Source organism: Cetorhinus maximus, chromosome 2 (assembly GCF_964194155.1).
Source record: "Cetorhinus maximus chromosome 2, sCetMax3.hap1.1, whole genome shotgun sequence".
Taxonomy (NCBI): domain Eukaryota; kingdom Metazoa; phylum Chordata; class Chondrichthyes; order Lamniformes; family Cetorhinidae; genus Cetorhinus; species Cetorhinus maximus.
This window is the reverse complement of record NC_135880.1, coordinates 92,349,120-92,374,302: the sequence shown is the minus strand read 5'-3', so window position 1 is coordinate 92,374,302 and position 25,183 is coordinate 92,349,120. Positions and strand designations below refer to the sequence as shown.

The window sequence follows — 25,183 nt, the reverse complement described above, 5'->3', positions numbered from 1 at the left end:
CAACTTCTGGCCTGTGCACTACTGCAAATAAATGCAGTAGAAATCTGGCAGTTGCAGCCCTCTGGAAACTTTTGTCTTGCCAGTACATTAGCAAAAGACTTGGCATTAAAAAACATAAATGGTACAAAGATGCTGTAGCTACCTACTGAGCACACCAAAAAAAGTTCTGCTTTGGTTGTGTGGTTGTGCCAGCATCACAGATGAACATCCATGTTGTGCCAGCATTTTAAAAATTATGATGAATGCGGTTAACAATGAGATGATCAGATAATCTGTTTTTCTGATATTGATTGAGGGGTAGATATTGTACAGGATACCTGGGATAACTCTCCTGCTCTTCTTTGAAAGAGTGCCATGGGATCTTTTACATTCACCTGAACAGGCTGCTGGGGCCTTGGTTTAACGTCTCATCCAAAAGACAGCACCTTCGACAGTGCAGTGCTCCCCAAGTACTGCAGTGAAGTGCCAGCCATGGTTTTTATGCACTCAAGCCTTGGAGTGGGATTTGAAACTGGGACCTTGTGGTTTAAAGGCGAGAGTGCTACCAGTTGAGCCACAGCTGACCCTTTGGTGCATTCATGTGTATCAATTTTTTACAACTTGAGTGAGCGAGTCTCTATTGTTCACCATACAAAATGCAGGTGGGAGCTTGCGTTCGCATTGAAGAGGCCGGGTTGAAGTGAGGATTTAAATGAGTTTGGAAGATTCACCTATCTTTAGCCAGAAGGAGGAATCTCCAGAGTAACCCTCACCATGAAAGTGAGTTTGGGGATTAGAAGTTATCCAGCTGGAAAAGGAAGAAGGAAGCAAGCCACTGGAAGCGGAGAATGGCTGTGAACTAGTCCCTGGAGAATGCACAGTCCATTTCAGAGATAAGGTATAACTGTGGGGGGGGATTTACAGTCATTTTAGAAGTTAAATGGAGGGGCTTTTCTGTAGTTCAGAGTATAAGTTGCATCCTTAAATAGTGTTTAGTCAATGCGGTTTTTAATTTGTTTGTTACAGCAAAAGTTGTAAAACTTGAAATCTTGTCAATCTAGGTCAGTGGGAATTCAAATTTTAAAAAAAAAGTTATTAGTCTTATGGGAATCGTAACACTATACATGGTGTTGTTACATGATTAATACTTCCTGGTTTAGACTGCCAATACAAAGTTGGGATCAGCAGCAGCCATTGTTATGATGGTATTGGTGCTGTTAGGGGGCCAAAATTGCATCCAAGGCCCAAATGCATACTTTTGGGGTGAGGCAGACCAGATACCATATTGGTGAGGATGTTGAAATGCACAAAGTGAATGACTGCTGGACGTATGCAGAGCAGGCAGATTGTGACATATCAGCGTGCAGAAGACCCCCAGTGGCTGTCCACTGATTGCATGGTTGATGATTATGGTGTGTAACCAAACGTGCATACAATGAAAGCCATACTGCCATATTAAAATGTAGTAAGGCAGATCATTGGAATGTTGAAATAATGCTTCCAACACCTGGGATGCTATGGAACAGCCCTACACTTCTTAGCAGAATGGACGTCAAGATATGTTGTGGTCTGCTGCATGCTACACAACCTGAGTATCATGAGGGAATAGCCCTTGCTACCAGCTCAACTCAGGAGTGGGAGGAGGATAAGGAAGAGCAACAGGAAATAAGGCAACCTATACAACCCCTTTCTGGCTAAGTTGTCTGTGAAGAACTCAGTTCTACAACCCCATTCACCAACAAACATTATGGGCAGAATTTAGCCCTTGTTGGGCAGGATCGGTACGGGTGGTGAGGAAGCCATGATTAAGGCTGGAAGCTAATTCCATGCTGGCAAGCCAATTAAGGTCCGCCCAGCGTGAAACAATAGCGGCAGCGCTCGGCACTGCCTGTGTGGGCAGGCGGGGGGAGGAGGGCAAGCACAAACTTCGCGCATGCGTGCAAGTGCTCGCTTCAGAATATTTCTGAGGCACAGAGCTGCCTCAGGGAGATTAAGAGAGTTAAAAAATTAAAGAAATGGAAGCTGTAATAAAACACACCCCCTCATGTGACTGTCACACGAGCAGGGGCATGTTAATATAAAATAAAAACTTAGAAGTTATTTGTTTTAGGAAACCTCATCCCACTTGTAGATGAGGTTTCCTAAAAAGTGCAAAGGCCACTTGGCCTTTTCGTCTGCCCACCACCCGTAAGGTTGGACAGGCAGCGAAAAATTTTGTTCAATTATCTTTTTAATGGGCCTTAACAGGCCTGTTAATTGTTGGTGGGCATGCTGCCGACTCTGGCGTGGGCCCGCCGAACGAAATATCATGTGACTGCACTTTGACATTGGGACGTTCGCCTGACGTGAACATGTGTCATTTTATGCTTAAGCGGGTTGGGTGCACTCCCGTTGAGCAAAAAATTTTGCCCTATATCTTACTTTCCCTCTTTGGGCCATCAAGATGGTCTGGTCAAAATGCAAAAATAAAAATCACAATAAATATTCCAAATCTATAAATGAAAATCAATATTGCATACAAATTCATATAATCACCCTTGTGCATTCCCTTAGTGCCTGTCTTCTGTGTGCCTTTTACTCTCTTAGTGCACTTATGCACCCCATTGGCTGCAGCATGACTGAGTGGAGGAGATTGCAGATGGCCTAGAAGGATGGCCTTGAGCAGTTCTGATGGACCTGGAAGACCTGTGTGGACTGCACCATCTCAGCCTAAGTTGGCAAGATGGCTGATAGTCTGCCAATGTCCGTCAGTGGTAGGAGGATGAACGCTGTCATCCCAGAGAGGACAGCAGGATCGCTCTTCAGGAAGCCACTGTGGCTCCCCTCAGCAAACCAGTAATCTGTTGCAGGTTAGATTGCTGGACTGTGAGACACTTAGGCCTTTGAACGCTAATCCACAGCCATGATGGTACCAGTCTGACATTGCATGGTACCATGCTGACCTTGTATGATTTCAGTCTGAGCTTCCACTGCAGCTCTGAGACTTTTCGTGAAATCTGCTTGTGCTACAATGCAAGCTGCAGCATCATGGTTGGACCCAGAAGTACACTGTTGGAGTTGGCCAACACTTCCATGTTGGAGCGTTCCAAGCTCTGTGCAAAGCCCAGTGCCAAATTGGGCTGCCCTGTGCTCCTTGACACTGATCACAGACTTTCTGGCAGGCTTCTCAATGTACCAGGCATCTCGTTTTCATTCCTAATGTTCTTCTGTAGGTTGCCCCATTGAATGGCTCGAGTCCTTTGCAGCAAAATGTGTGTGTGGCCTCATCCTCCAGTGAGCTGATACCTTTGCTGCTTCATGTTCCTCACTATTTCAATTTTCAGTCTCTGCCATCATACAAAATTTGTGTTGCTGAATTTCTGCCGGTCAGGGAAAGCAGTAGAAGGCAGATGCTGAGTTCAGCAGAACCTTCCCATCCTTGCTGGAAATTCCATCATTTTCAGGGTGGGCCTATAATATGCCAATCTTCCAACTGGCAGGTGTAATATAATTCAATGCATACAAGGGGTGCAAGTCATGCAATGCATTTCCCTCAGCAAGCCCTTAAAAATCAGGTAGCCTGGATGGAAGTCCCAGAGGCAGTTCAAAGTTACAGGCCAGATTCACAATGCAAATCAATCCAAAACTGGAAGGTGGAGGAGATGGTTTTCATACATTTAGAACCATTAAGTAAGCCTTGTGGGCCCCCAAACACTGTGGCAAGAATCTGCAGTAAAATTCCTTTGCTCCACTCTTGCTGGAAATGCACATGTGCCTGTCCAGAACTTGCAAGTTGCCCAAATATTAGGATTTCTGATAGAATCAGGAAGGTGGTTAATGGGTGGGTAGCAATACTTCTCCTCTATCTACCACAAGAATGGCCAAGTTAATGGCTGAACAGCACCATGGCACCATCTAATGAATCGGCTAAAATCTTGACTTATTTTTCTGATACCGTCTTTAAAAACAAAGATAATCTGATCATTAATCTTCATTTATTTGGACTCACCTCCAGATGTATACAAACAGATTTCAGAAGCTTATAGGTTGCATCCCTGGACAGCAATGAAACAAACATAAACTGCAACAAAGTTGAAAAGAGCATTATTAAACTTCAGATACATTAAGTGGATCACACTTGCTCTGAATTAAATATGTTAAAGCTTGTAAAACAATTCCCGCCAAATGACTGGATTTGTTGCATAGCTGGATACTCACCTTCTCAAGTTCTGTTGATATGCATAGAGCATTTGGCACCAGCAAGGCAGTTTTCTGTTTCTTAATTTGAGTCACAGAAAATGCAGGTATTGCAATCTAAAGTGTAAAAAGCAATGCAAAAACAGTTACTAATCTTACAACTAATTCATTTGATGCCAGGTTTTAGTACTTCAAAGTTACAGCAAGTTATGCTGAATACATTTTAAAATCTCAATGCTGTAAAACACAAAGTAAGTTTTGCGAGGTCCTACCTGCCTGTGCACCTATCTAGCAAGATTCCACACTGGGAACAAGGCAGCTTAAAATTCTCTCTCATCTTTTGGGATTAAGTCAATATTGTTGGCAAGGCAGATAGATGGCTATGAGAAAGCCCAAAGTTAAGGAGCTGAATGTATTGTTCCAAACAAATTATTAACTACCTACTAGAACATAAAGCTTAAAATGAGACAATGCCACAGTTTCAGCAGTTTTAGAAACCTGGGCTTTAATTATCCTCAATGATCTTCACCCACTTTTATTGATGCAGAAACAGGCCACCAGGTTCCTTACTCAAGATAAAGGTTTACATGACATTTCCAATTAAACATTGCCATGATGACCAGGTTTAGCAAAGCCTTCCTTTTTCCCCTATACAAACAGCAAAAACACATACCTTAATATCTCTTCCAAAAACTTTGGAATTAAAGCAAATCCAGTTTTCAGACACAAACAGTTTCCCTTGGTACAATATGTCTTTTTGTAACGCACATGTAAAACCTATAAATAAAATAAAATTAGTGCTGGTATTTTAGGCATTATATTTCAACAAGAAAACAATTGCTTTTGCTGTCCCTATTCTTAAGTCATCAAAAATGCAATACAGCTTGTTATGACTTTTTTTTGTTAAAAAGTGCAAGTACCTCTAAAGCACCGATGCCCAATTGAGAAGGCTTTGTGTTGGTGAGTTTAAACAGGAATTTCGCCCTGTTCCTGGTTTGTGCTGAGTTAGCTGGTCTGAATTGGAGTAGCAAGAGTGCCAAAATTGGTTTCATGCCACTGGGCTTGGAGTGAGAGGTAGAAAGAAAGGAAGCCCAAGGTTTACACTCTTGATTTATCCAATGACTCCAACTGAATAAGTGCAGCTCTGCCAGTAACGAAAGGCAGGATTACATTCACCTGTAATCCCACATTAGCAGCCTATTCAACCAAAGCTTACTATTTAGATTCACAATAGTCACTTATGATAAGGTACCAGGAGATGTCCTGCAGTGTGTGCGTGTGTTCTCACTGTCACTTAGACATATATAACATTGGGACTGGCCAATCACAAAACACAAGTGAGATGACCACTTACTTTGTTTTAATAATTCATCCTTTTCAACATGCTTAAAGAGCTTGTGGTAGGTTGCATTAGTCTTCGAAGGCTAAAAAAAAGAAAAAAGTAAATAGTTACTTGCATATCTCTCTGCCCCTCGAAATTAAAGAGGAATGTGTGAAAGCAAAAGAGAATCAGTTAAGCTATTCGGTTATACTAATTTCCAATGCTTCCCAGTTTTCTTTCTATTCTGTAATTAAAAGGATGGCTGATAACAGTTCTTTGGCTTTCACCATTTTCAGTAATGATTTAGTTACCATTACCACTCCATTTAGTCTTGCATCATTTTGGCATTTAATCTCTGCTTGCCTTTCATTATACCACAGACAGATGGTGTGTTTTTTGTTTTTATTTCCCCCCACTTCCTCAAAAACTATCCACAAATGCGAGCTGGAATATTGGAAATGTCCAATTGGAAAGTATGCTGCAAATTCCAGGGGGTTTTATTTCAAAATTTTCAGTTCACAAGAGCTGCTGAAAGCATTCAGATCAGGGTAACCTTCTTTAAAAGAAACTGCCATTTTTGTTTCCCCACCAGGTTTCATTTTTATTTTTGGGCCCATTGAGGAAAAGAAATGGCCTTTAAATTACCTGAAAACTAACTCCAAAAGGGCATTTGATTATACAATTAATTAAAACCGGAGGTTAAACATCAAGGTATTTATGTCACAGATGTGCACAGATTAAGCTGACTTTATGTTTCAGGCCAGAAGTGTTACCATGTAGAACTGTTGCTTACAAAATTTTAAAAAGAGTTTTTTTAAGATTCCAGCATCAAATGTTTGCTTCAACGCATATATTTAAAAAGAATGTTTTATGTAAACACTAAATTTGGGGCAATTTTGAACTCAGCGACTATTTATACCATGTGCAAGTGTGTTTTTGCTATTAATACTCAAGTCAATTTGTTTACTACTGACCTCTTACTGAAGTTAGCAAATAATGAAAATACCAGAAGGTACAGTTGGAAAAAACAGGAAGTTGATAAGATGTGATAAGATGCAATATCAGTTCCTCAGTACGAGTTCTTAACAGTAGCTGTTTTCATGTAAAAATTGTTGTCTGATCATTTGCATAGACCTTCTGGTATTCAAGCTCAGGAGCAGAAGTGGCAGAGGTCATAAGTAGGTTAGCCATATACCCACCCAGTTGCATGATCTGGAGACCAAAAGGGAAGACAAGACAAAAAAAAAGAGAGCACATTAAAATACTCACATTGAATGTGGACTTTTTTCGTTCGAGCTTTGTTTCATAATCTGCAGGACTGGGTGGATATACTGTATCATAAGTCTTTGATCTGAAAAACAAAAGTTCAAATTATATCCAAGTTGATTAGTAGGCTACAGGAACTTTTGGTAAGATTAAAAACATACAGCTGCCTTCCAATTTTATAGTATACATATTTGCTTAGTCATGAATGCAAACTATGATGCAACAGGTTAGCAATCTTTACTGGAGAGCATGCAACTCTTCCAGCTCATGTCATAATAACAAAGAGGTGTCCCTTGAGAATAAATATATACTTTTCCATTATCCAAATTCTTTGAAACTATTTATACACAGCAAGGAAAAGCTAGAAGGGATATTATTGGGACGCTGAGGTGGGTGGGGGGAAACCATCAGCCTTAAAAAGGCACATAAATGAGGATCATCTCAAAATGCAAAAGATATAAAATGGCACTGGAGTTCTCCAGCATACTTCCAAGGAAATGAGGGGAATTCAATAATAAAATTAAAGATGCAGTAAATGGTTGACAACTTGTCAAAGCAACAATCCTACCTTGACAATAATTGGAAGTACTATGAGAATAAGAAGAAAAATATTGTGGATGCTGGAAATCTAAAATAATGACAGAACAACTCCATAGGTCAAAAGCATCAGTGGAGAGAAAAAAAAGTTAATGTCAATGGCCTTTCATCAAAATGGGAAGAGAGTTAAGAGATGTAACAGTTTTAAGCAAGTACAGGGGCAGGGAAAGAGAAGAGAAAATCTGAGGATGGATGTCAGGAAAGATTAAATAACAAAAAAGGGTAATGGTTCAAAGCAAAAAAGTGGTGGTAATGAGACAATGACAAAAAACAAAAAAGATGCTTCTAGGATAGTGAGAAGCTTTTTCCCAGGGTGGAAGAGTCAATTACTAGGGGATATAGATTTAAGGTGAGAGGAGAAAACTATAGAGGAGATGTGCGGGGCAAGTTTTTTATGCAGAGGGTAGTGAGTGTATGGAATTCGCTGCCAGAGGTGGTGGTGGAAGCAGGTACGATAGTGGTGTTTAAGAGGCAGCTTGACAAATACATGAATAGGATGGGAATAGAGGGATACAGACCCCGGAAGTGCAAAATGTTTTAGTTGACGTGCAATATGATCGGCGCAGGCTCAGAGGGCTGAAGGGCCTGTTCCTGTGCTGTACTTTTCTTTGTTCTTCTTTAAGGAATTATTACCAGCAACTACTGCCCTTGACATCAAGGTAGCATTTGACCAAGTGCGATATCAAGGAGCCCTAGAAAAACTGGTGTTAATGGAAATAGGGGGAAAACTCTCCACTGGTTGGAGTCATACCTAGCGCAAAGGAAGATGGTTGTGGTTGTTGGAGGTCAGTCATCTCAGCTCCAGGACATCACTGCAGGAGTTCCTCAGGGTAGCATCCTCGGCCCAACCATCTTCAGCTGCTTGATCAATGACCTTCCTTCCATCATAAGGTCAGAAGTTCACTGATGATGATTACACAATGCTCAGCACCATTCATGACTCCTTAGATGCTGAAGCAGTCCATGTCCAAATACAGCACGGCCTGGACAATATCCAGGCTTGGGCTGACAAGTGGCAAGTAACATTCGCTCCACACAAGTGCCAGACACTGACCATCTCCAACAAGAGAGAATCTAACCATCGCCCCTTGACATTCAATGACATTACCATCGCTGAATCCCCCACTATCAACATCCTGGGGTTACCATTGACCAGAAACTGAACTGGACTAGCCACATAAATACTGTGGCTACAAAAGCAGGCCAGAGGCTAGGAATCCAGCAGCGAGTAACTCACCTCCTGAATCCCCAAAGCCTGTCCACAAGGCACAAGTCAGGAATGTGGTGGAATACTCTCCACTTTCCTGGATGAGTGCAGCTCCAGCAACACTTGAAGCTTGACACCATCCAGAGCAAAGCAGTCTGCTTGATTGGCACGCCCTCCACAAACAATCACTCCCTCCACCACCAAAGAACAGTGGCAACAGTGTGTACCATCCACAAGAAGCACTGCAAAAACTCACCACGCTTCCTTAGACAGCACCTTCCAAACCCATGACCACTGTTATCTAGAAGGACAAGGGCAGCAGATAGATGGGAACACTTCCATCTGGAAGTCCCTCTCCAAGCCTCTCACCATCTTGACTTGGAAATATATCACCGTTCCTTCAATGTCACTGGGTCAAAATCCTGGAAGTCCATCCCTAACAGCACTGTGGGTGTCCCTACACCACATGGGCTACAGCAGTTCCAGAAGGCAACTCACCACCATCTTCAACGGCAATTAGGGATGGGCAATAAATGTTGGCCTAGCCTACGAAGCCCACATCCCATAAATGAATAAAAAAAGGGATTTGTTGTTATGATCTAAAATTGATGAACTCAAGAGACTCTGGAAGGCTGTAAAGTGCCCAATTGGAAGAGATACCGCTATGTCTGGAACTTTGTTAAAGCAGTGTAGGAGGCCAAGGACAGAGATAAGAATGAGTGGGAGACAGGGAATTGAAATGACAAGCAATCAGAATAATAAAAAAAGACTGGCACAGGAGACTTATGGCTGCACCCAAACCAAACAAAACCAAAAACATGCAAGGAGCATTGATGCAATAATTGAAAATTATTTAAAGCAGATAGACAGATGGGGGTGGGCGGGAAACTGCAAGGAGATAACCAGATCTCATGTGGCATAGATTTTTGGGTAGTTTGTAGCCAGGAGGTGGGTATGGACACAAAACTAAGACATTCATGTGCAGGAACCCATGAGTAAGCTGACATTGTGGGGCACGCAATAAAGCACATCTGCATTATATGCAAAATCATACAAAAATAGAAATTGTTGGAAATAATCAAGCAGGTCAGGCATTTGTGGGAAGTTAACATTTCAGGTCACTGGCTTTACATCACAACTGACATGACAGAATAGGAGTCCGCTGTGGCAGTAGAGACTAAGACGTGGTGGGAATATCAAATAATATTTAGGTAACACCGCTCAAAGAGGACAGGGAGAAAAAAAAAGGAACAGAAAAAACACTGTTTTAGCCTTATTTGTCAGAGGCAACCAGGGAGAAAATTAAATTGATCCTGAGGGGGAAGTTACCAAAAGAACAGAAATCTCAAATTAAAGGAATAATTTTGAGTCAAAAATAGAAGTGTGCCACAGACTACTCAAATCTTTGTTAGGAAACTGTCCTCAAGGTGACTTCAATCAATCCAACACAAAGCACGAATAAGTGACCTGGAGTCAGATTTGCTAAATGTAATGAATGGGAGGCAGTGTACAACTTGACAAGGCATTTGTAAAATATCCAAACAACATACAGGAAATGGAAGACAGCACCTCTGGGGTCAATCAAGTTTAATTGTTAACTCGGACCCAATTAAAAATCAAGGCCAAGAACAAGGTACCTAAAATAGCCAAGATCAAAAAGATGAGAAAAAAAACAACAAAATGGATTGCAATGGAATGCTTAACACCATTTCAATAGAACACAAGAGAAGAATAATGTTGGACATGTAAGACGAGTACTAACCAAGATCAACAGACTAAAGAACTGTGATCTGAAATAGATGTAACAAATTAAAGAAAGATTACTTCTACAAATCCTGCCCAGAGAAAGGATGAAGGGCCTCAGTGAGATGAATAGAAGAGCATATGGAACAAGTTAACAAGGTTACCAGAGAAGGATCTATATTTAAAAAAAAGCATAGCTGCACAAATTCTAACAGAAAAACATTTCTTCAATACAATAGCAAGTGAAACATCACTGGCATTGGAGTCAATGGACACAGGGGAGAAAGCATTATAACAGAGCCATAACAAAGCCACGAATAAAAACAGAAAATGCTGGAAAATTTCAGAGGTCTGTTTCTCTTCCCACAAATGCTGCCAGAGTTAATGTTTCAAGTCCATTATAAATAACTTTTCTTCGGAACTGGAGGGAGGTGAAAATGTGATGGTTTTATGCGGTTGTAAAAAGGGGGAGAGGGAGGGGCAGGTGGAACAAAACAGAAGGTCAGGGATAGGTTAGAGACAGGAGAGCTGTGGAAGCAAGTTTGAGATCACTTTAGGAGTATTAATAGGCTCAAAGAGCAGCAGCTAAATTTAATAGAATGCTGAATGAAATAGCCAAAACAGTAGAATAAAAGTTTGAGGAAATCATGATCAAAATACAGTGGCCTGGTCAGACTACATCTGAATATGGTTTAAGCAAAATACTGTGGATGCTGGAAATCTGAAACAAAAATAAAAACTGCTGGAAAAACTCAACAGGTCTGACAGCATCTGTGGAGAGAGAGAGAGAGAGAGAGAGAGACACAGAGTCAATGTTGAGTCCGTATGGCTCTTCTTCAGAACTAAAGAGAAGTAAAAAATGTGGTGAAATTACTGTTTATTTTTTTCTGAAACAAAAACAAAAATTTGCCTCCATCTATCGCTGGCTTACATCCAGCTTCACCTATCCCGCCCCCTTAAACAGTGTATATTTCATCACACTTTTACGTCTCTTTAGTTCTGAAGAAGTCATACGGACTCGAAACATTAACTCTTTCTCTCCACAGATGCTGTCAGACCTGAGTTTTTCCAGCAATTTTTGTTTTTGTTTCTGAATATGGTTTCCTGTTCTGCTCATGTAAAAATAGGGAAGACAGTGACCCACTAGAAGCAGAGAAGAGCTATAGTTGATTCCTACTACAAAAAGGTCTGATCTGAATGGAGAGACTTGTTTTTTTTTAAAAAAGGCCTGGATATGAGGCGTCTGTGGGGTATATAATGTAATGGCCCGTAATTTCGGTATTTATGTCATACTTTCAGATGGTTCCCATTGCAGGGCAATTGCCCAACGGAAGTTTGAACTTTCCAGGCAATTGCCGTGCAATTCTTACTTGTTTGGGGGGGGGGGTCCTCCCCTCCAGTTACGACACCCCAGAGCTCAGAAGTTACAAGCCAACAAATGGTACAGAGAAAGGTTCATATGGAGTACTACTTTACATTAATCTGTGGGAATAGGGCCAGAGAATATTTTCAATCTAGTAAAATGTAATTTTACGGCCAATGCCAAGAAGTTGTTCATGTAGAAAATGACCAATGCTTGGAACGGACTTACATGTAGAAAATCTGGAATCATTTAAGACGACAACCAGATGCAGCAAGTGGTGGTTGGGTGTAACATAGTGTTGTTCTGGAGGGTGAATTAAGAGGGAACAAATGGCCTTCCCCATACATAAGCATCTCATGATCTTGGCCACTGGTTTCCAAAAAGGATAATTCAGGAAAAATTATCAAGTAATGGAGCTAAACATTTAAGCTCCATGCCACTGTGGACGAGAGGAAGAGTTAATAATATTACAGTCACCCCTTTGAACTGACTTGATGATTTGTGTCCAGATCATCTGTGTCACAGTATCCAAATCTGTATGCAAGTGATTTGTAAAGATTCAGGGATTACTCACTTAGTGGCCAGATTGGTACCATAAATACGAACATATGAAGTAGGAGCAGAAATAGGGCTCAAGCCTGCTCTGCCATTCAATAAGATCATGGCTGATCTGCTTGTGTTTCGAATTCCACATTCCCATATAGCCTTCAATTACCTTAACTAACAAGAATCTACCTACCTCTGCCTAAAAAATATTCAATGGCCCTGCTTCCACTGCCTTCTGAGGAGAGTTCCAAAGTTGCACACCCCTCCAAGAGAAAAGAAAAACTTATCCTCATCTCTGTCCCCTAGCTCTGGACTTACCCACGAGAAGAAACATCCTTTCCATGTCTGCCTTATCAAGGCCATTCAGGATCTCATACTTCAATCGAGTTACCCCCTCACTCCTGTGGAAACAAGTCCAGTCTGTCTAACCTTTCCTCATAAAATCAACCAGCTCATTCCAGGTATCGAATCTAGTAAACCTTCTCTGAATCGCCTCCAACACATTTATATCCTTCCTTAAATAAGACCACCGAAACTGCACACAGTATTCGAGATGTGATCTCATCATGCCCTGTATAACTGAAGCATAACATCCTTACTTAAACGTTCAATTCAGTCTTCCTGATTACCTGCATACTAATTTTTTGTTATACATGCACTAGAACACCTAGTAATATTCTGCTTTTTTATTCTTCCTGCCAAAGTGAACAATTTCATATTTTCCCATATTATACTCTGCCAAATTTTTGCCCACTCACTCAACCTATCTACATCCATCTGCAACCTCATGTCCTCTTCACAACATACTTTCCTACCTATGTGTCATCTGCAAATTCAGCTACCATGCCATCGTTCCTCTCATCTAAGTCATTGATGTAGATTGTAAAAAGTTGAGGCCCCAGCACAGGCCCCTGTAGGACTCCATTCGTCACATCCTGCCAATAAGACAAAGACCCAATAAATTGAGGGAAGGTGGTGGGCATAGTGATTTTGTTACTGGACTAGCATTCCAGAGACCCAGGGTAATGCTCAGGGGACCTGGGTTTAAGTAGCACCATGGCAGATTGAATTCAAATTTCACCATAAAAATATGGAATTAAAAATCTGATTTATGACCATGAAACCATTCACCTTTTGAAACCACTGGCTTCTTGGAGGAGTATGTTTGCATAGGCATCCTCTAGAATCTCACCTAACCAGCAATTATTCACTAAGCATTAGCCATTATTCCAAACAGGAGTCACATTCAGCTCAACACATTAACTGTTTCTCTCTCCACAGATGTTGCCAGACCATCTGAGTTCTTCTGGCACTTAATTTATTTCAGATCCCCAGCATCTGCAGTATTTTGCTTTTAATTTATTCATGCAAGTTTTGATAACCAGTTCATGGCAGTGAGCTGTTATAAAAATAACAAAATAAAACCATTTGTATAGAGGAAAACACATGTCACGATTCTGTATTCTATAACAACCTAATATCTATAACAACCTAATATCTATAACAACCTAATATCTATAACAACCTAATATCTATAACAACCTAATACATATTGGATGCATTGCATAGCCAGTTTAAACAGGCCTACCAATTTTCCAGCAGGAGATCACAAACTTCCCACCTCAAGGGAAGCATAACAAACAAACAGCGCCACTTACACTGGAGCTAAATCTTTTTTTGTACAAGATTGGCTTATGTTACTCTTGCTACTAGTTCCAGGAGATGCAGTTTGGTCATTAAACGAAAATTGAAGAAATTAACGCGATGCAAATCAACTGCATCAAGAGCAACAGACAAGGAAGAGTGGTAATGTGTCAGGCACAGCTTGCTAACACCACTTACTGCATGAAGTAATATCTCTGCTAAATGGCAGACCCACAGTTGACCAGTTTGTACTCAGGATATGCCCAACATTGACAGGTTTCATGACCTTCTAGCGTTTAAAAAAAAAAATTATTCATGGGATGTGGGCATTGCTCACAAGGCCAGCATTTATCAACCTCTGAACAAAGGCAATTAATGGCCGAAGGTGATCACGAGCTGCCCTCTTGAGCTGCTGCAATCCATGCAAAGGTATTCTCGTGCTGTCAGGTAGGGTGTACAAGGATTTTGACTCAACTACCATCAAGGAACAATATACCTGCCAAGTCTGAACAATGTGTGACTCGGAGAGGATCCTATAGATGGCGTTCCCATGTGCCTGCTTCTCTCCTCCTCCTCGGCAGTAGAGGTTTGGGGTCTTCATACTGTTATAAGTACAGGGTGTTCAGAAAAGGTGTGGATGACCAGAAATGTGCTTGTATGCAGCATCTACTAGATTAATATAGTTGGGAATGCAGGAAACATATGAAAGTTAAATTCAGCAAAAGGGCCAGTGAAAAAAGGAGGCTTGCTGTGGACTGCCAAGCCAAACTAGTCACCCATCAAATATTAGATGGGCGTAAAGGAAAATGCACAAATAGGCTATGATTTAATGTAGAGTTGGTGGCCCTGCCCACCGGCAGTGGAGAGCGCCCACCTCCGCTGACCCTGGAAGCCACAATGCTATTTAAGTGGCTTCTGCCCTGAGGCAGGATGCCCCATCCTTAAGAGCTACCAGCAATCCCAGCAGCTCCAACAGGAGCACTGGCCACTGCCAGTACTGCAAAAGTCCAGGGCTGGGGGCAGGCAGGGGGGACACACCTATTTTATCAGCAGCAGCAGGAAGAAGCTCTTAAAGTGGCCATAAATTATCAATCTCCTATACCTCAAATTCAGGACAAATCAAAACTCATCTCTAAAACACATGCAGACCATGCTAAAACCTGGACCCAAATCCCACAATATCTAGATTCTGAGCCCACAAAAATCACAAACCCACACTGCCCACAGCCCAGGCCTGGACTGCTCAATACCTGGAAACCCCAAAACCTGTATTCAGAGTACAGAAAACCCAGGCCTGAATGCCACCAAACGTGAGCATGGAGTGCCCAAAACATGGACCTGAGCCACCGAAACACAGAACCCCCAAGAACCCTGAACCTCCAAAACCACCAAATCTTGAACGTCCAAAACCCCGGACCCCAAATGCTGGACTTCCTCAAATCCAGATCTCTGTGCCCAGACATAGCAAAGCCCAAATCCAGAACCCACACAACTTGGAATCAGCCAAAACCCAGACACTGACCTGGATCCATGGAAACTGGGGCTCAGGCTTTCAAATCCTGGACCCAGTCCTAGATCCACAATATGTGACAACCCAAAACCTGGGCCCAGCCCTCAAAACCTTGACCCACCAAAACTTGGACCTAGAATCTCTCAAAACACAGACCCATTAAAGATATTTTGGACAGCCAGCATACCCCTGAATGTCTGTACACAAATATACAAATAAACAATGTCCATATGGCATGGTCATGGAGGCAGGGAAGAGGGGCTGGTGCCAGGGTGGGCACAGTTAATGAGTTAACTGCCTCTATAAAGTGGTAGGTATCTTTAATGTAATTAGGGTGCTGCTGTGCTAAGGGGTGCCAATATGTCTCATTAGAGAATGGATGATTGTGCAAGGAGGTGCGTTATCCTGAAAAAAGAGAAAAATTACCTAAAATGTGAAGTATGTATGAATTCAACTATTTGTTATCTGATGGTTAGCTTGGGACTGCAGAATTTACTCGTGTTTAATCCCCTTTGTTGCACAGTTGGACCTTTGGAAGTCAGTATTCTGACATGTTTGTCAGCACTCACTTTAAGCAGAGGTGTTGAAGGAAAAGGAACCTGGAATTGGCAGGACAAAACCAAGGAATAGAGGAGAGTGCTAATAGATAAAAAAAAACTCAAGCAAAGGGGCTGCAGATGTGAGCCTCATCCCCAATAAGTTATCTTCTGTCAAGTAGTGAAATTTTTCATTTTGGAAATGGGAGTGTGGGGGGTTTATTTATAATAAATTAAAACATCTTATTTACAGATTCCAAGTTTAATGATATAAACAGTCTTTGATGTTTATGCCATCAGTTCCAAAGAAGGAAATTTAAAAAAAATTCAACACAGACACAGAATGTAATGTTACAATGTGACTGCATTACCTAATAAAGGTACGTGTGTGTGTGTGTGTGTGCGCGCGCGTACATAAGAGGGGCTTCACTGAGTCTTCTGTCACTGGGGAATTGAGAGCTTGGCTGAACTTTCAAATGACCAGTAACTGTCACATTACGTTCTATGCCTGTTCAGAAACACTCAACTTTCCTCAAAGCCTGGCTGCACATTCAGGCGTAAATCCATTTTATTTTCAAGCTGCAGTGTTTTTTGCAGGTCCACAGTAAAACTGTGGCCTCTGGGACTATGAATATTATTTTGTGCCATTTGAAATCCTCAGTAGAAAATTAAACGTTTATTTGACACGCCTGAATGTCAATGATGTCAAAATGGCCTTTAGGGGACCTTGTGTGTGATGTTGCCACATATCAGTTATGCAGAATGCAAAGGTGGTCAATAGTTTCTGCCACTTCGTTGTCAGCATCTATGAGCGGTAATGGACTGACGAGTGCAAAAAATAACTTCACAAAACATACTTAATGTTGTATTATATTTTAATCTTTAATACGTGAGCTTCTATTATATACTGAATGTTACCATGCTGCTTTATTGATGTTTTCTTTTTGTTGGCATCTCGGATCATATTAAGTGCTAAAATGGGGTCACACTGGAAAATAGTTTGGGAAACACGGTCCCAAAGCCTTTCCATCATATATAAGGCACAAGTCAGGAGTGTGATGGGACACTCTACACTTGCCTGAATGATTGCAGCTCCAACAATGCTCAAGCAGCTGAACCTGATCCAGGACAAAGCAACCCACTTGATGGGTACCCCTTCCCCTACTTTAAACATCCACGCCCTCCACCAATGGCACACAGTGGCAGTAGTGTATAGCATATACAAGATGCACTGTTGCAGCTTGTCAAGACTTCAACTGCGACCTTTACCATCTAAAAGTACAAAGGCAGCAAGTGAATGGGCAGCAGGTGCATTGAATATCAGCTCTATGTTCCAGACCAAGCCACATGGAAATGTGTTGCTGGATCAAAATTCTAGAATTCCTTATTTAATGGCACTGTAGGATTACATTCATCAAACAGACTCCAGCTTTTCAAGATGGGTGTCTGGGGTAACTAGAGGTGGGAAAAGAAATACTGGTCTTGCCAGTAACACACATGCCCCATGAATGAATAAATAAAAAATAAGATATGTCAGAGTAAAAAGGTGAGAACACAGATTTGTCTTTCACAGTTTTGAATCCAAGACAGAGCTCAGGAATTGTGTGTGTACAGGGTGATCAAGAACTGGAATGGCTTGCCAGCAAACTGGACTCAAGAAGGAAAACAGTAAGTAAGGCAAGAAATTGGAAAACAAGGTTACCTAAAAACTACAGGCTATAAAAGTAATTTACTAGTACTGCATCACAGAGTTCACCTCAGAAACTGAAAGCTAACTCTTGATCCTTTACCAAAACCAGTTATTTGATGAATTTGTAATCTTATGTAAAGTTGCAGACAACCCTTTGCTTCCCTCAGCATAATACACCTGAACATATCTTCCAGCATTCTTTTCTAAGGTGGAGGAAAAAGGAGGGAAGGGAAAAGTTAAAATATAGAGATTTGTACAGTGGACAATCACAAAGCCAACAAACAAATTCTGAGTCCTGATAGGAGTGTAATGGCAGCACATTCTTGGTTTGACAATCGTACAGATGTTTTTTATGGTTAATATTGTACATTAATCTAGGATAGGAAGCTAAAGTGAAAAGTGACCTTGCTTTGGAGATGCAGATCTCGTTTTAAAATGAAAGGCAAAAAATGCTTCAGTTTTTTAAAAAATCACTTTGCTTCAACTGTTTCTGAACAACTGCACTTGAGGTATAAAAATCTATGGAAAACTTGTCAGAGGCATGATTCCTCCGGCTAATAGCAATTTTCAGAGCTGGTCTTCAAAGTTTGTCCTCTTCACTCCTGCCGAGAAAGATCTGAAGAAAAATAGCTCCACCAATTCCTTTCCCCTCTTATCTTAGGCAGTCTATTGGAATGGAGGATGACTTGCTTCCACTCTGATTTGATGGGTTCTGAGATGGCTGATAAAATCAGATTAATGCTTGATCTGTAGACAGGTTGTTTGGAGGCTTCTGCGCTCCCTCGACTTTGCCTCTCCACATTCCCAACGAAGTTTCTTGATGTGTTTGGTGCCTGCCCGGTGAGCCTTCTCCATTTTGGTCAGTCACAAGCCAGGGACTCCCATGAAGTAGCATGGATGTTTGACCTCTTCAGGGATGCTTTGATGAAATGTTTCCACTGTCCTTCTGGGAGTCTCCTGCTGCAACGGAGTTCCAAGTAGAGCAATTGCTTTAGGAGTTTGTTGTCAAGATAGGAACAACACGTCCCACTCAGCAGAGACGGTTTTGAGTGATTAGTGCCTTGTTGCTGGGAAAGTTGGTTTGGGAGAGGACACTACTGTTTGACTGCCTTTCTTGCCACTGGATTTGGAGGATCTGTGAAGACACCACTGATGTTATCTCCAGTACTTTGAGATACTGCTGTAGGTTGTACAAATCTCCAAAGTATATAGGAGCATGGAGGTCGCTGCTGCCTGGTAAACCGTGACCTTAGTCTCGGGTTTGAGATCCTGGACCTTAAATACTCTCTTTAGTCTGCTGAGTTGGCATATTGGGGATGATGATGAATTATCATCTATGTCTGCCTTCATCAAGAGGAGGCTCCCATGGTTTTCCAGGATCTCAACACTGATCTTAATTGATGGGGGCAAAGAGGTGTGCTGTGGGAGCTAGTTAAAAGAGGACCTTAGTTTTATAGGTGTTTAGTGAAAAGCCCATTTTTTCATATGCTTTAGAGAAGGATTAAATGACCCGGAGCTCAATTTTTGAGTGTACGCACACAACCAATTCCATCACTTTCATAGTCAACAAGGTTAACGTCACCTTTGTTAGTGAACCAATGAGCACATGGTGAAATGGGTGATCACAACAGCCAGAACATCCAGGGCTAACCTAGCAAAAGGAGTACTCGGAAAAAATAAATCAGAAAGGGTGCATGGACCTTGATTTTATATTCAAGCTTCAATGAAGAAAAAAAAGAGGAAAACACTTGTGTAAGTTACATAAATTCTGATTTCGCTTTGATAACCATTACCTTCAACACTAAAATGGTTAGTTCTCCTGAAAAACAGTTCGCCAAACTTCTTTCATTGAAATAAACAAATATATAAATTGCAGCAAAATCCGGCAAGTAATCAGAGAAACTTTTGATTTAGCAAATTATTTTTCAGTAAGCCTGTAGCCCTTCTAAATTATCTTGGATTTTATCATACATAAATAGATATTCTGGCTTGCTGAGTCATCATTGAAGCCAGGTTAATGTGGAGAATCAAGAAGTCATTATACCAGTCCTGTTTTTTTTAAATTTAGGCCAACAGATGAATTTGCATGGGTAGATATTACAGCTGCCCACTTCACTTAGCTGGCTCTCAAATGTTTTTCAGTTATATAACCTATAGCAAACTATAGGTAGCAAGGTGCATGATAACAAAGGAACTAATGCAACTGCTGTAACCTCTGGAAAAGGAGTGCATCATCTTCTAACAAGGCTTTAGTCAAGCGGTACAGCTTATGACAAGTTTCACTTCTGTCAATTTAATTTGAGAAAAGGAAAAGTTAAACTACAAAATAAATGCTTACACCTGGAAATTTACATGAAAGTTTCCAAATGAAGCACACAAAATCATAACGATTACCATATTCCTCAATGTCAGTGCTTTTAAAATTAGGTCTACAATTTGCTTATTTTAAATTTTATGTACAGCACTTACATTTTAGTAATTCAGCAGGTTTCATCACTTGCACTGTGGGGTTGGGACTTATTTAAATGAGATCAGTCACATGGCCTGCTCTTCATTTAAATGTTATAACTTGTATTAATGAACAGCAAAATTATGTTGAGGCAATGGCAAATCTAGATGCTATTTATATCTGACAATCTTCAAGTTGATTCACACAAATTTGCATACAACCATATTAGAAATCAAATGTTTTAACTACTATTCAAGCTTTATAGTGGCAGTTGGAGTAAGACTTATGCAAGTACACATTCAGTTCCAATTACTAATTGACAGTATAACAGTGTAAGAATCTTCCCCAATAAAATTAAGATAATTATTTTTTGCTGGGGGGGGTGGGGGGGAATTAAAGATTCAATAGGGTACAAGTTTTTTTTAAATAAAAGAAAATTGTCATTCTACTGGTCTAACATTCCCTAAGCTAGAACCATTACAGAAAATTAAAATATTGAATAAAGTCTGTATTCTGAAAGTTTGGTTGTTTCAGCGAAAATTACAATAAACAGATCTCTTACCTGGTTAGATAATTTCTCTTTTTGGTTTCGAAGATTTCTGCATCCAGATTCAGAGATTGTAACTGTTGATTAAGCAGTTTCCCAGTTTTCTTTGTCTTTTCTTCCACCCCTGCATTTTCCGGCTCTGAACTGTATACAAATCCATAGTCAGATTATAGATCGGTTATTAATATATAGAATATTTATTTTCTACTAAGTTTCACTAAGCTAAAAGTTTACAGTTTATAACCATCCTGCTATAGTGCTATCCATTGATTTCCTAAACAGCGCCGTGGTTGATGTACAAGATGAGCCACAATAAAAGTTGCTTTATAAATGATTTGATTTTAATTTCAATCCAAGAGCCTGGCATCTGAGCGCCAGTTGCTGACATTTATGATAATAAATCTGGCTCTGTCATCTTTGAGGCAGGCTAAAGTTGTTTTTACATTTTGAGACTCATGCCAATGGTAAAAGCTTTGATATGTGGGGTCTTGCACAACCAACTACACCCCAAATGTCCTCATCTAACATTCAGACAGGTACACTTTCCAGAAGCGGCTGCTCGATAATGATCAGGAATAGAATCCCTGCCTACTTTCCAATCCATACCCCAGATGTGTTGAGGTGAGGCCATCTGTGACTTTTTTTTTTGGCGGAAGTCAGCTTACTAAGCACAGACCGACAGCCCAGTTCACTCTCCTTTTGAGTAATCACATGAATCTATGAGCAGAACAAACAGTTTTGGGAGTCCTAAAGGAGCTTCAGAATATCCAAAGTTCCACCCCCTTCTTTCACTACCAATCTGACTTAACGCTCATCAAGTTTGGAAGGTCAAGAATACTCAAACTGTAGCAGTTTTCAGATACAAAAGCAGAGAATAAAAGTTTGCAAAGAGTTCACTGATCTAGTGATTTTTTTGGCAAAACATTGACAGCTAGTGGGTAAACTACACAACTTAGCCATAGTGACCAAGAGATCATCTGACTGATTCATAGCTTGCGCTGAGGCCACATTTGCAGGTTTGGATACAAATTGGCCTCAATACTCTGGAGCATGGAGTTAAAGGAGGACAGATTTTTTGATTGTTAACCAGTGATCCTGAAGTGAACTTCTGTGAATAACAGATTTGACAGTCATGTCCTGTGCACTCAAATAACAGCAGTGCTCACACTATCAAAACTGGAGGTTTCAATGAGGTATTTGAAGGCAATTGTTGCTCTGAAATCACATCACAATTCATTGGCCAGAGGGGGGGCAAACTGGAAGAGGGAAAACTGATGTAATAGAACTTTGCTTTGAAATAACTTTTGTAGTTCGAGAGTTTATATTTCGGAAAATATAATATTCCAAATTTTAAATTGACTAGCCAGATATGGTTATCTACAGACAAGTTGCTTTCTAATCTCCAGTAGTTAATAGCTTAAGTGTACTCCAAGTATTGCTATTGTGTGGTTTTACTCAATATTTTCCAGAAAAAACTCCTTTTACTCATGCTATTAAGCATCTTTCCAATACAAAATGAAATTGACTATTGATTTTTCTTGAAGTTGCATTGATTTTAATCATGCTTGTGAGCACCAGCCTATATTTTGTAACAGAACTGTGTTGGCAAAGGGAGAAAGGATTAAAAATTACATTTACATTTAGCAGGAATGGGTAGCTGCATATGGCAACCTTTTACAGCAAGCTACATTGATTTTAAAATGTCTGAAAAAGGAATTACTTGCAATAAGCTTACTACCCGAAGTGAGGAGAGAGAACAGAAAATCCTCAACTTCATTCAGGATTACAACTTAAATAAATACAAAGTTGTACATTTCTACCATTAAGTAGAAAAGTGGTAGCACAAAGATTTCAGACAACATAACTTTTTTTACTCCATGGCCCTCTGGATCTGTAATAAATCCAAAGTAAACTACAATGGTTTTTTAAATGCAATCAATGTGTTGTGAAAAATGATTTGATGAATGGACCCTTTTGCATTGCAACAATAGAATATGGGTCAATTTGATTTCTGTAGTACTATGTAAATGGCAATCATGCCAACACAGAAAATTAACCTAATTGTATTTGCCACTATCTAAAAACACTCAACCGGGTCCAATTTAGAAAAGGACATCACAACTTGTTAAAATTTGACTGTTGGCTTCTGTTTCATCACAACAATCAAATCACTGGGAATTGAAATACACCTATAGTTGCTCCTGCTGTCAGGCAACTTTCCTGTTCCTGCTCATTTTCTCCTCTTTTCACAGGTACATGTCCTGACTAGCATAGTAACCAGCTGACAAATGAAGATAAAAAAGGCATTAAAAATTAAATGCGCATGATAATCAACACATCAATTGCCCATATATGAATTTCCATTCCAGTGGCACTCTTACACCCGCCACACTGCAAATTGCATTGACAAATGGCAATTTTGCTTTCCAGAAATTGCTCCAAAAAAAAATCAAGTGTCCAGAGGAAAACTACTAATACTGGTGTTGACAGGTCAGAACTTGAGCCAACATGAAACCTGACATGACTTCTCCAAAATTACAACCTCTCTCTTCTAGAAACAGTTTAACAAAGTGTTGATAGCGCGATTTGAGAAAAGGGCAGAGATGACAGGAAATCTTGGCGTCTGTACAGCACTAATAGTGAGGGGTCCATGAAGCGAACCAAGTTACCAAGCATTGCACACCACTTTAAGCATGGTAATACCAAAGGATTATTTTAAAAGCACAAAGATTGTTTTTTTAAAAAGTACGGGCATCAATCATCTGTCTCTATAACATGGTATAAGGTTGTATTACTCGAAATGCGCCTGTTCTGAAGGGACCGGCGATATATGTTTGGAGATGTTGCTGCAGAGTCAGCTGGCTGCCTGCAGGCCTACCCGCACAAACTCCAGCAATCCAGACTGGTACCAAACTTCCACCAGACACTCTCACCGTAACCAAAATGTTAGAAACAACAACAACAAAAATAAACACATCCCACCTGCCCACGATCATTGAAGTTTCTCCGATCCAGGGACTTCAGAAGCAGTTCAGAAGTTTAAAATACGTCTTACTTCCTGCTACATGCTAGGCACTGTTGCATCACGTCAAGCTTGTAACCTGACACCATCTGACATTTCCTGGTTTCGGAGAGATCACAGGAACCGTGTACTACGCTCTGATGGATGCAGTCACTCGGCTAGAATTCAAATATGGTCAAACGCTTCGCCCCCGAGAGAGTGAGAGAGAAAAAAAGACCCTCCCATCTGAGCGCTGCCGCGAAACCAGCTGGCATTGTACAACTCTTGCCAACAGCAACTAGTTGTAGTTTCCAGGCCATTCTGAAGCCGGGAGCCTGACTGCAATCTCAGATGTTTATAAAACATTTTAAATGGCAGGGACACAAAATCCACACCATTGAACTGATCAAAGTTAGAATTCCCTTCACCACTCTACACAGTTCAGTCTAGTTGTGTTTATACTCTGCCTCATGGATGGGAAGGAGGACGACAATCCATTGTAGAATGTCCATTCAGATGGACATTCTACATCATTTCTTTATTATTCTTTGTTCCATTTTCCCCTCACTCCCCTTGTAATTCAGCTAGGCAATGACATGTTTAAAGCATCTTCTACAAAGCTGACATGCAGCAATTGTCAAATCATCAGGCTATTTAACTGGGCAAGTTGGTGGGTTTTACAGGAAGATTTTCACTAAACGTCTCTGCAAAACGATTGGTCAGTTTACAGATGAAGAGTCATGCGGACTCGAAACGTCAACTGTGTTCCTCTCCGCAGATGCTGTCAGACCTGCTGAGTTTTTCCAGCTATTTCTATTTTTGGGTCAGTTTACAGCTCCTGCTTATACACATCTAAATTCAGGGCTCAAATTCAAAGCTAATTCTCAAGTCTTCCCAGGATTTCTCAAGCTAACCAATGCCACAAAATGTATCCTACAACCAATGCCACAAAATTAGCAATGGGATGATTGATCAGCTGTTTGGGGACCTTGCTGTGTACATTTACCTATATAAAACAGTGACGGCACTTCAAAAAGGTGAGCAGCAGCAGTGCTACCCCCTGGCCTGACCAATATTTATCCCTCAGTCAATAACATAAAAAACAGATTATGGAGTCATTGTCAGTTTGCTGTTTGAGAGAGCCTGATGTGTGCAAATTGTTGCCGCGTTTCCTATGACAGTGACTACATTTCAGGAGTACTCCATTTGCTGTAAAGTGCTTTCAGATGCTATGCAGTCATGAAAGGTCCTATATAAGTGCAAGTCTTTTTTCTTTGGCACAAAACAGAGAAAAATAAATTGCCTAAAGAAAGTTTTTTTGATATCTCCAAAATACCATGCTTTTCATATAAAAAGGAACAGTTTTTTATAATTTTCTTCTTGATGAGGCAAACACTCGAACACCTGAAAAAGTCAGGATCCAATATTTCTATTTGGTTACTAAATTACAGGGAGGGAGAAAGACAGCAAACTATAATTAAAAAAAGGTAATATACTGCCTGGCTACTGAGACATAGCACTTTAAACTCATGAAAAAGAACTTTCCACCAGCAAAAGTTTTCCTCTGGCATTTTTTGATTTGGATTATAGTGAGAGTGTTCTCATTAT

General features: G+C 40.6%; 1 protein-coding gene across 4 annotated transcripts in view; it reads right to left on the bottom strand.

Moving 5' to 3' along the window:
• The window catches only part of gramd2b (GRAM domain containing 2B), a 59,013-nt gene that overhangs the window by 16,851 nt on the left and 16,979 nt on the right, over positions 1–25,183 (bottom strand). For 2 of the 4 annotated variants that reach the window (XM_078566941.1, XM_078566912.1), the window contains exons 2-7: positions 20,590–20,718; positions 6,746–6,827; positions 5,510–5,579; positions 4,829–4,932; positions 4,177–4,272; positions 3,968–4,039 (exon numbers count right to left, since the gene is read on the bottom strand). In XM_078566941.1, the coding sequence (XP_078423067.1) occupies positions 3,968–4,039; positions 4,177–4,272; positions 4,829–4,932; positions 5,510–5,579; positions 6,746–6,827; positions 20,590–20,718 (553 nt within the window). Of the gene's footprint in view, positions 1–3,967; positions 4,040–4,176; positions 4,273–4,828; positions 4,933–5,509; positions 5,580–6,745; positions 6,828–20,589; positions 20,719–23,556; positions 23,765–25,183 lie in introns of those variants that run through there. The other 2 variants (XM_078566931.1, XM_078566922.1) reach the window with 2 other exon arrangements.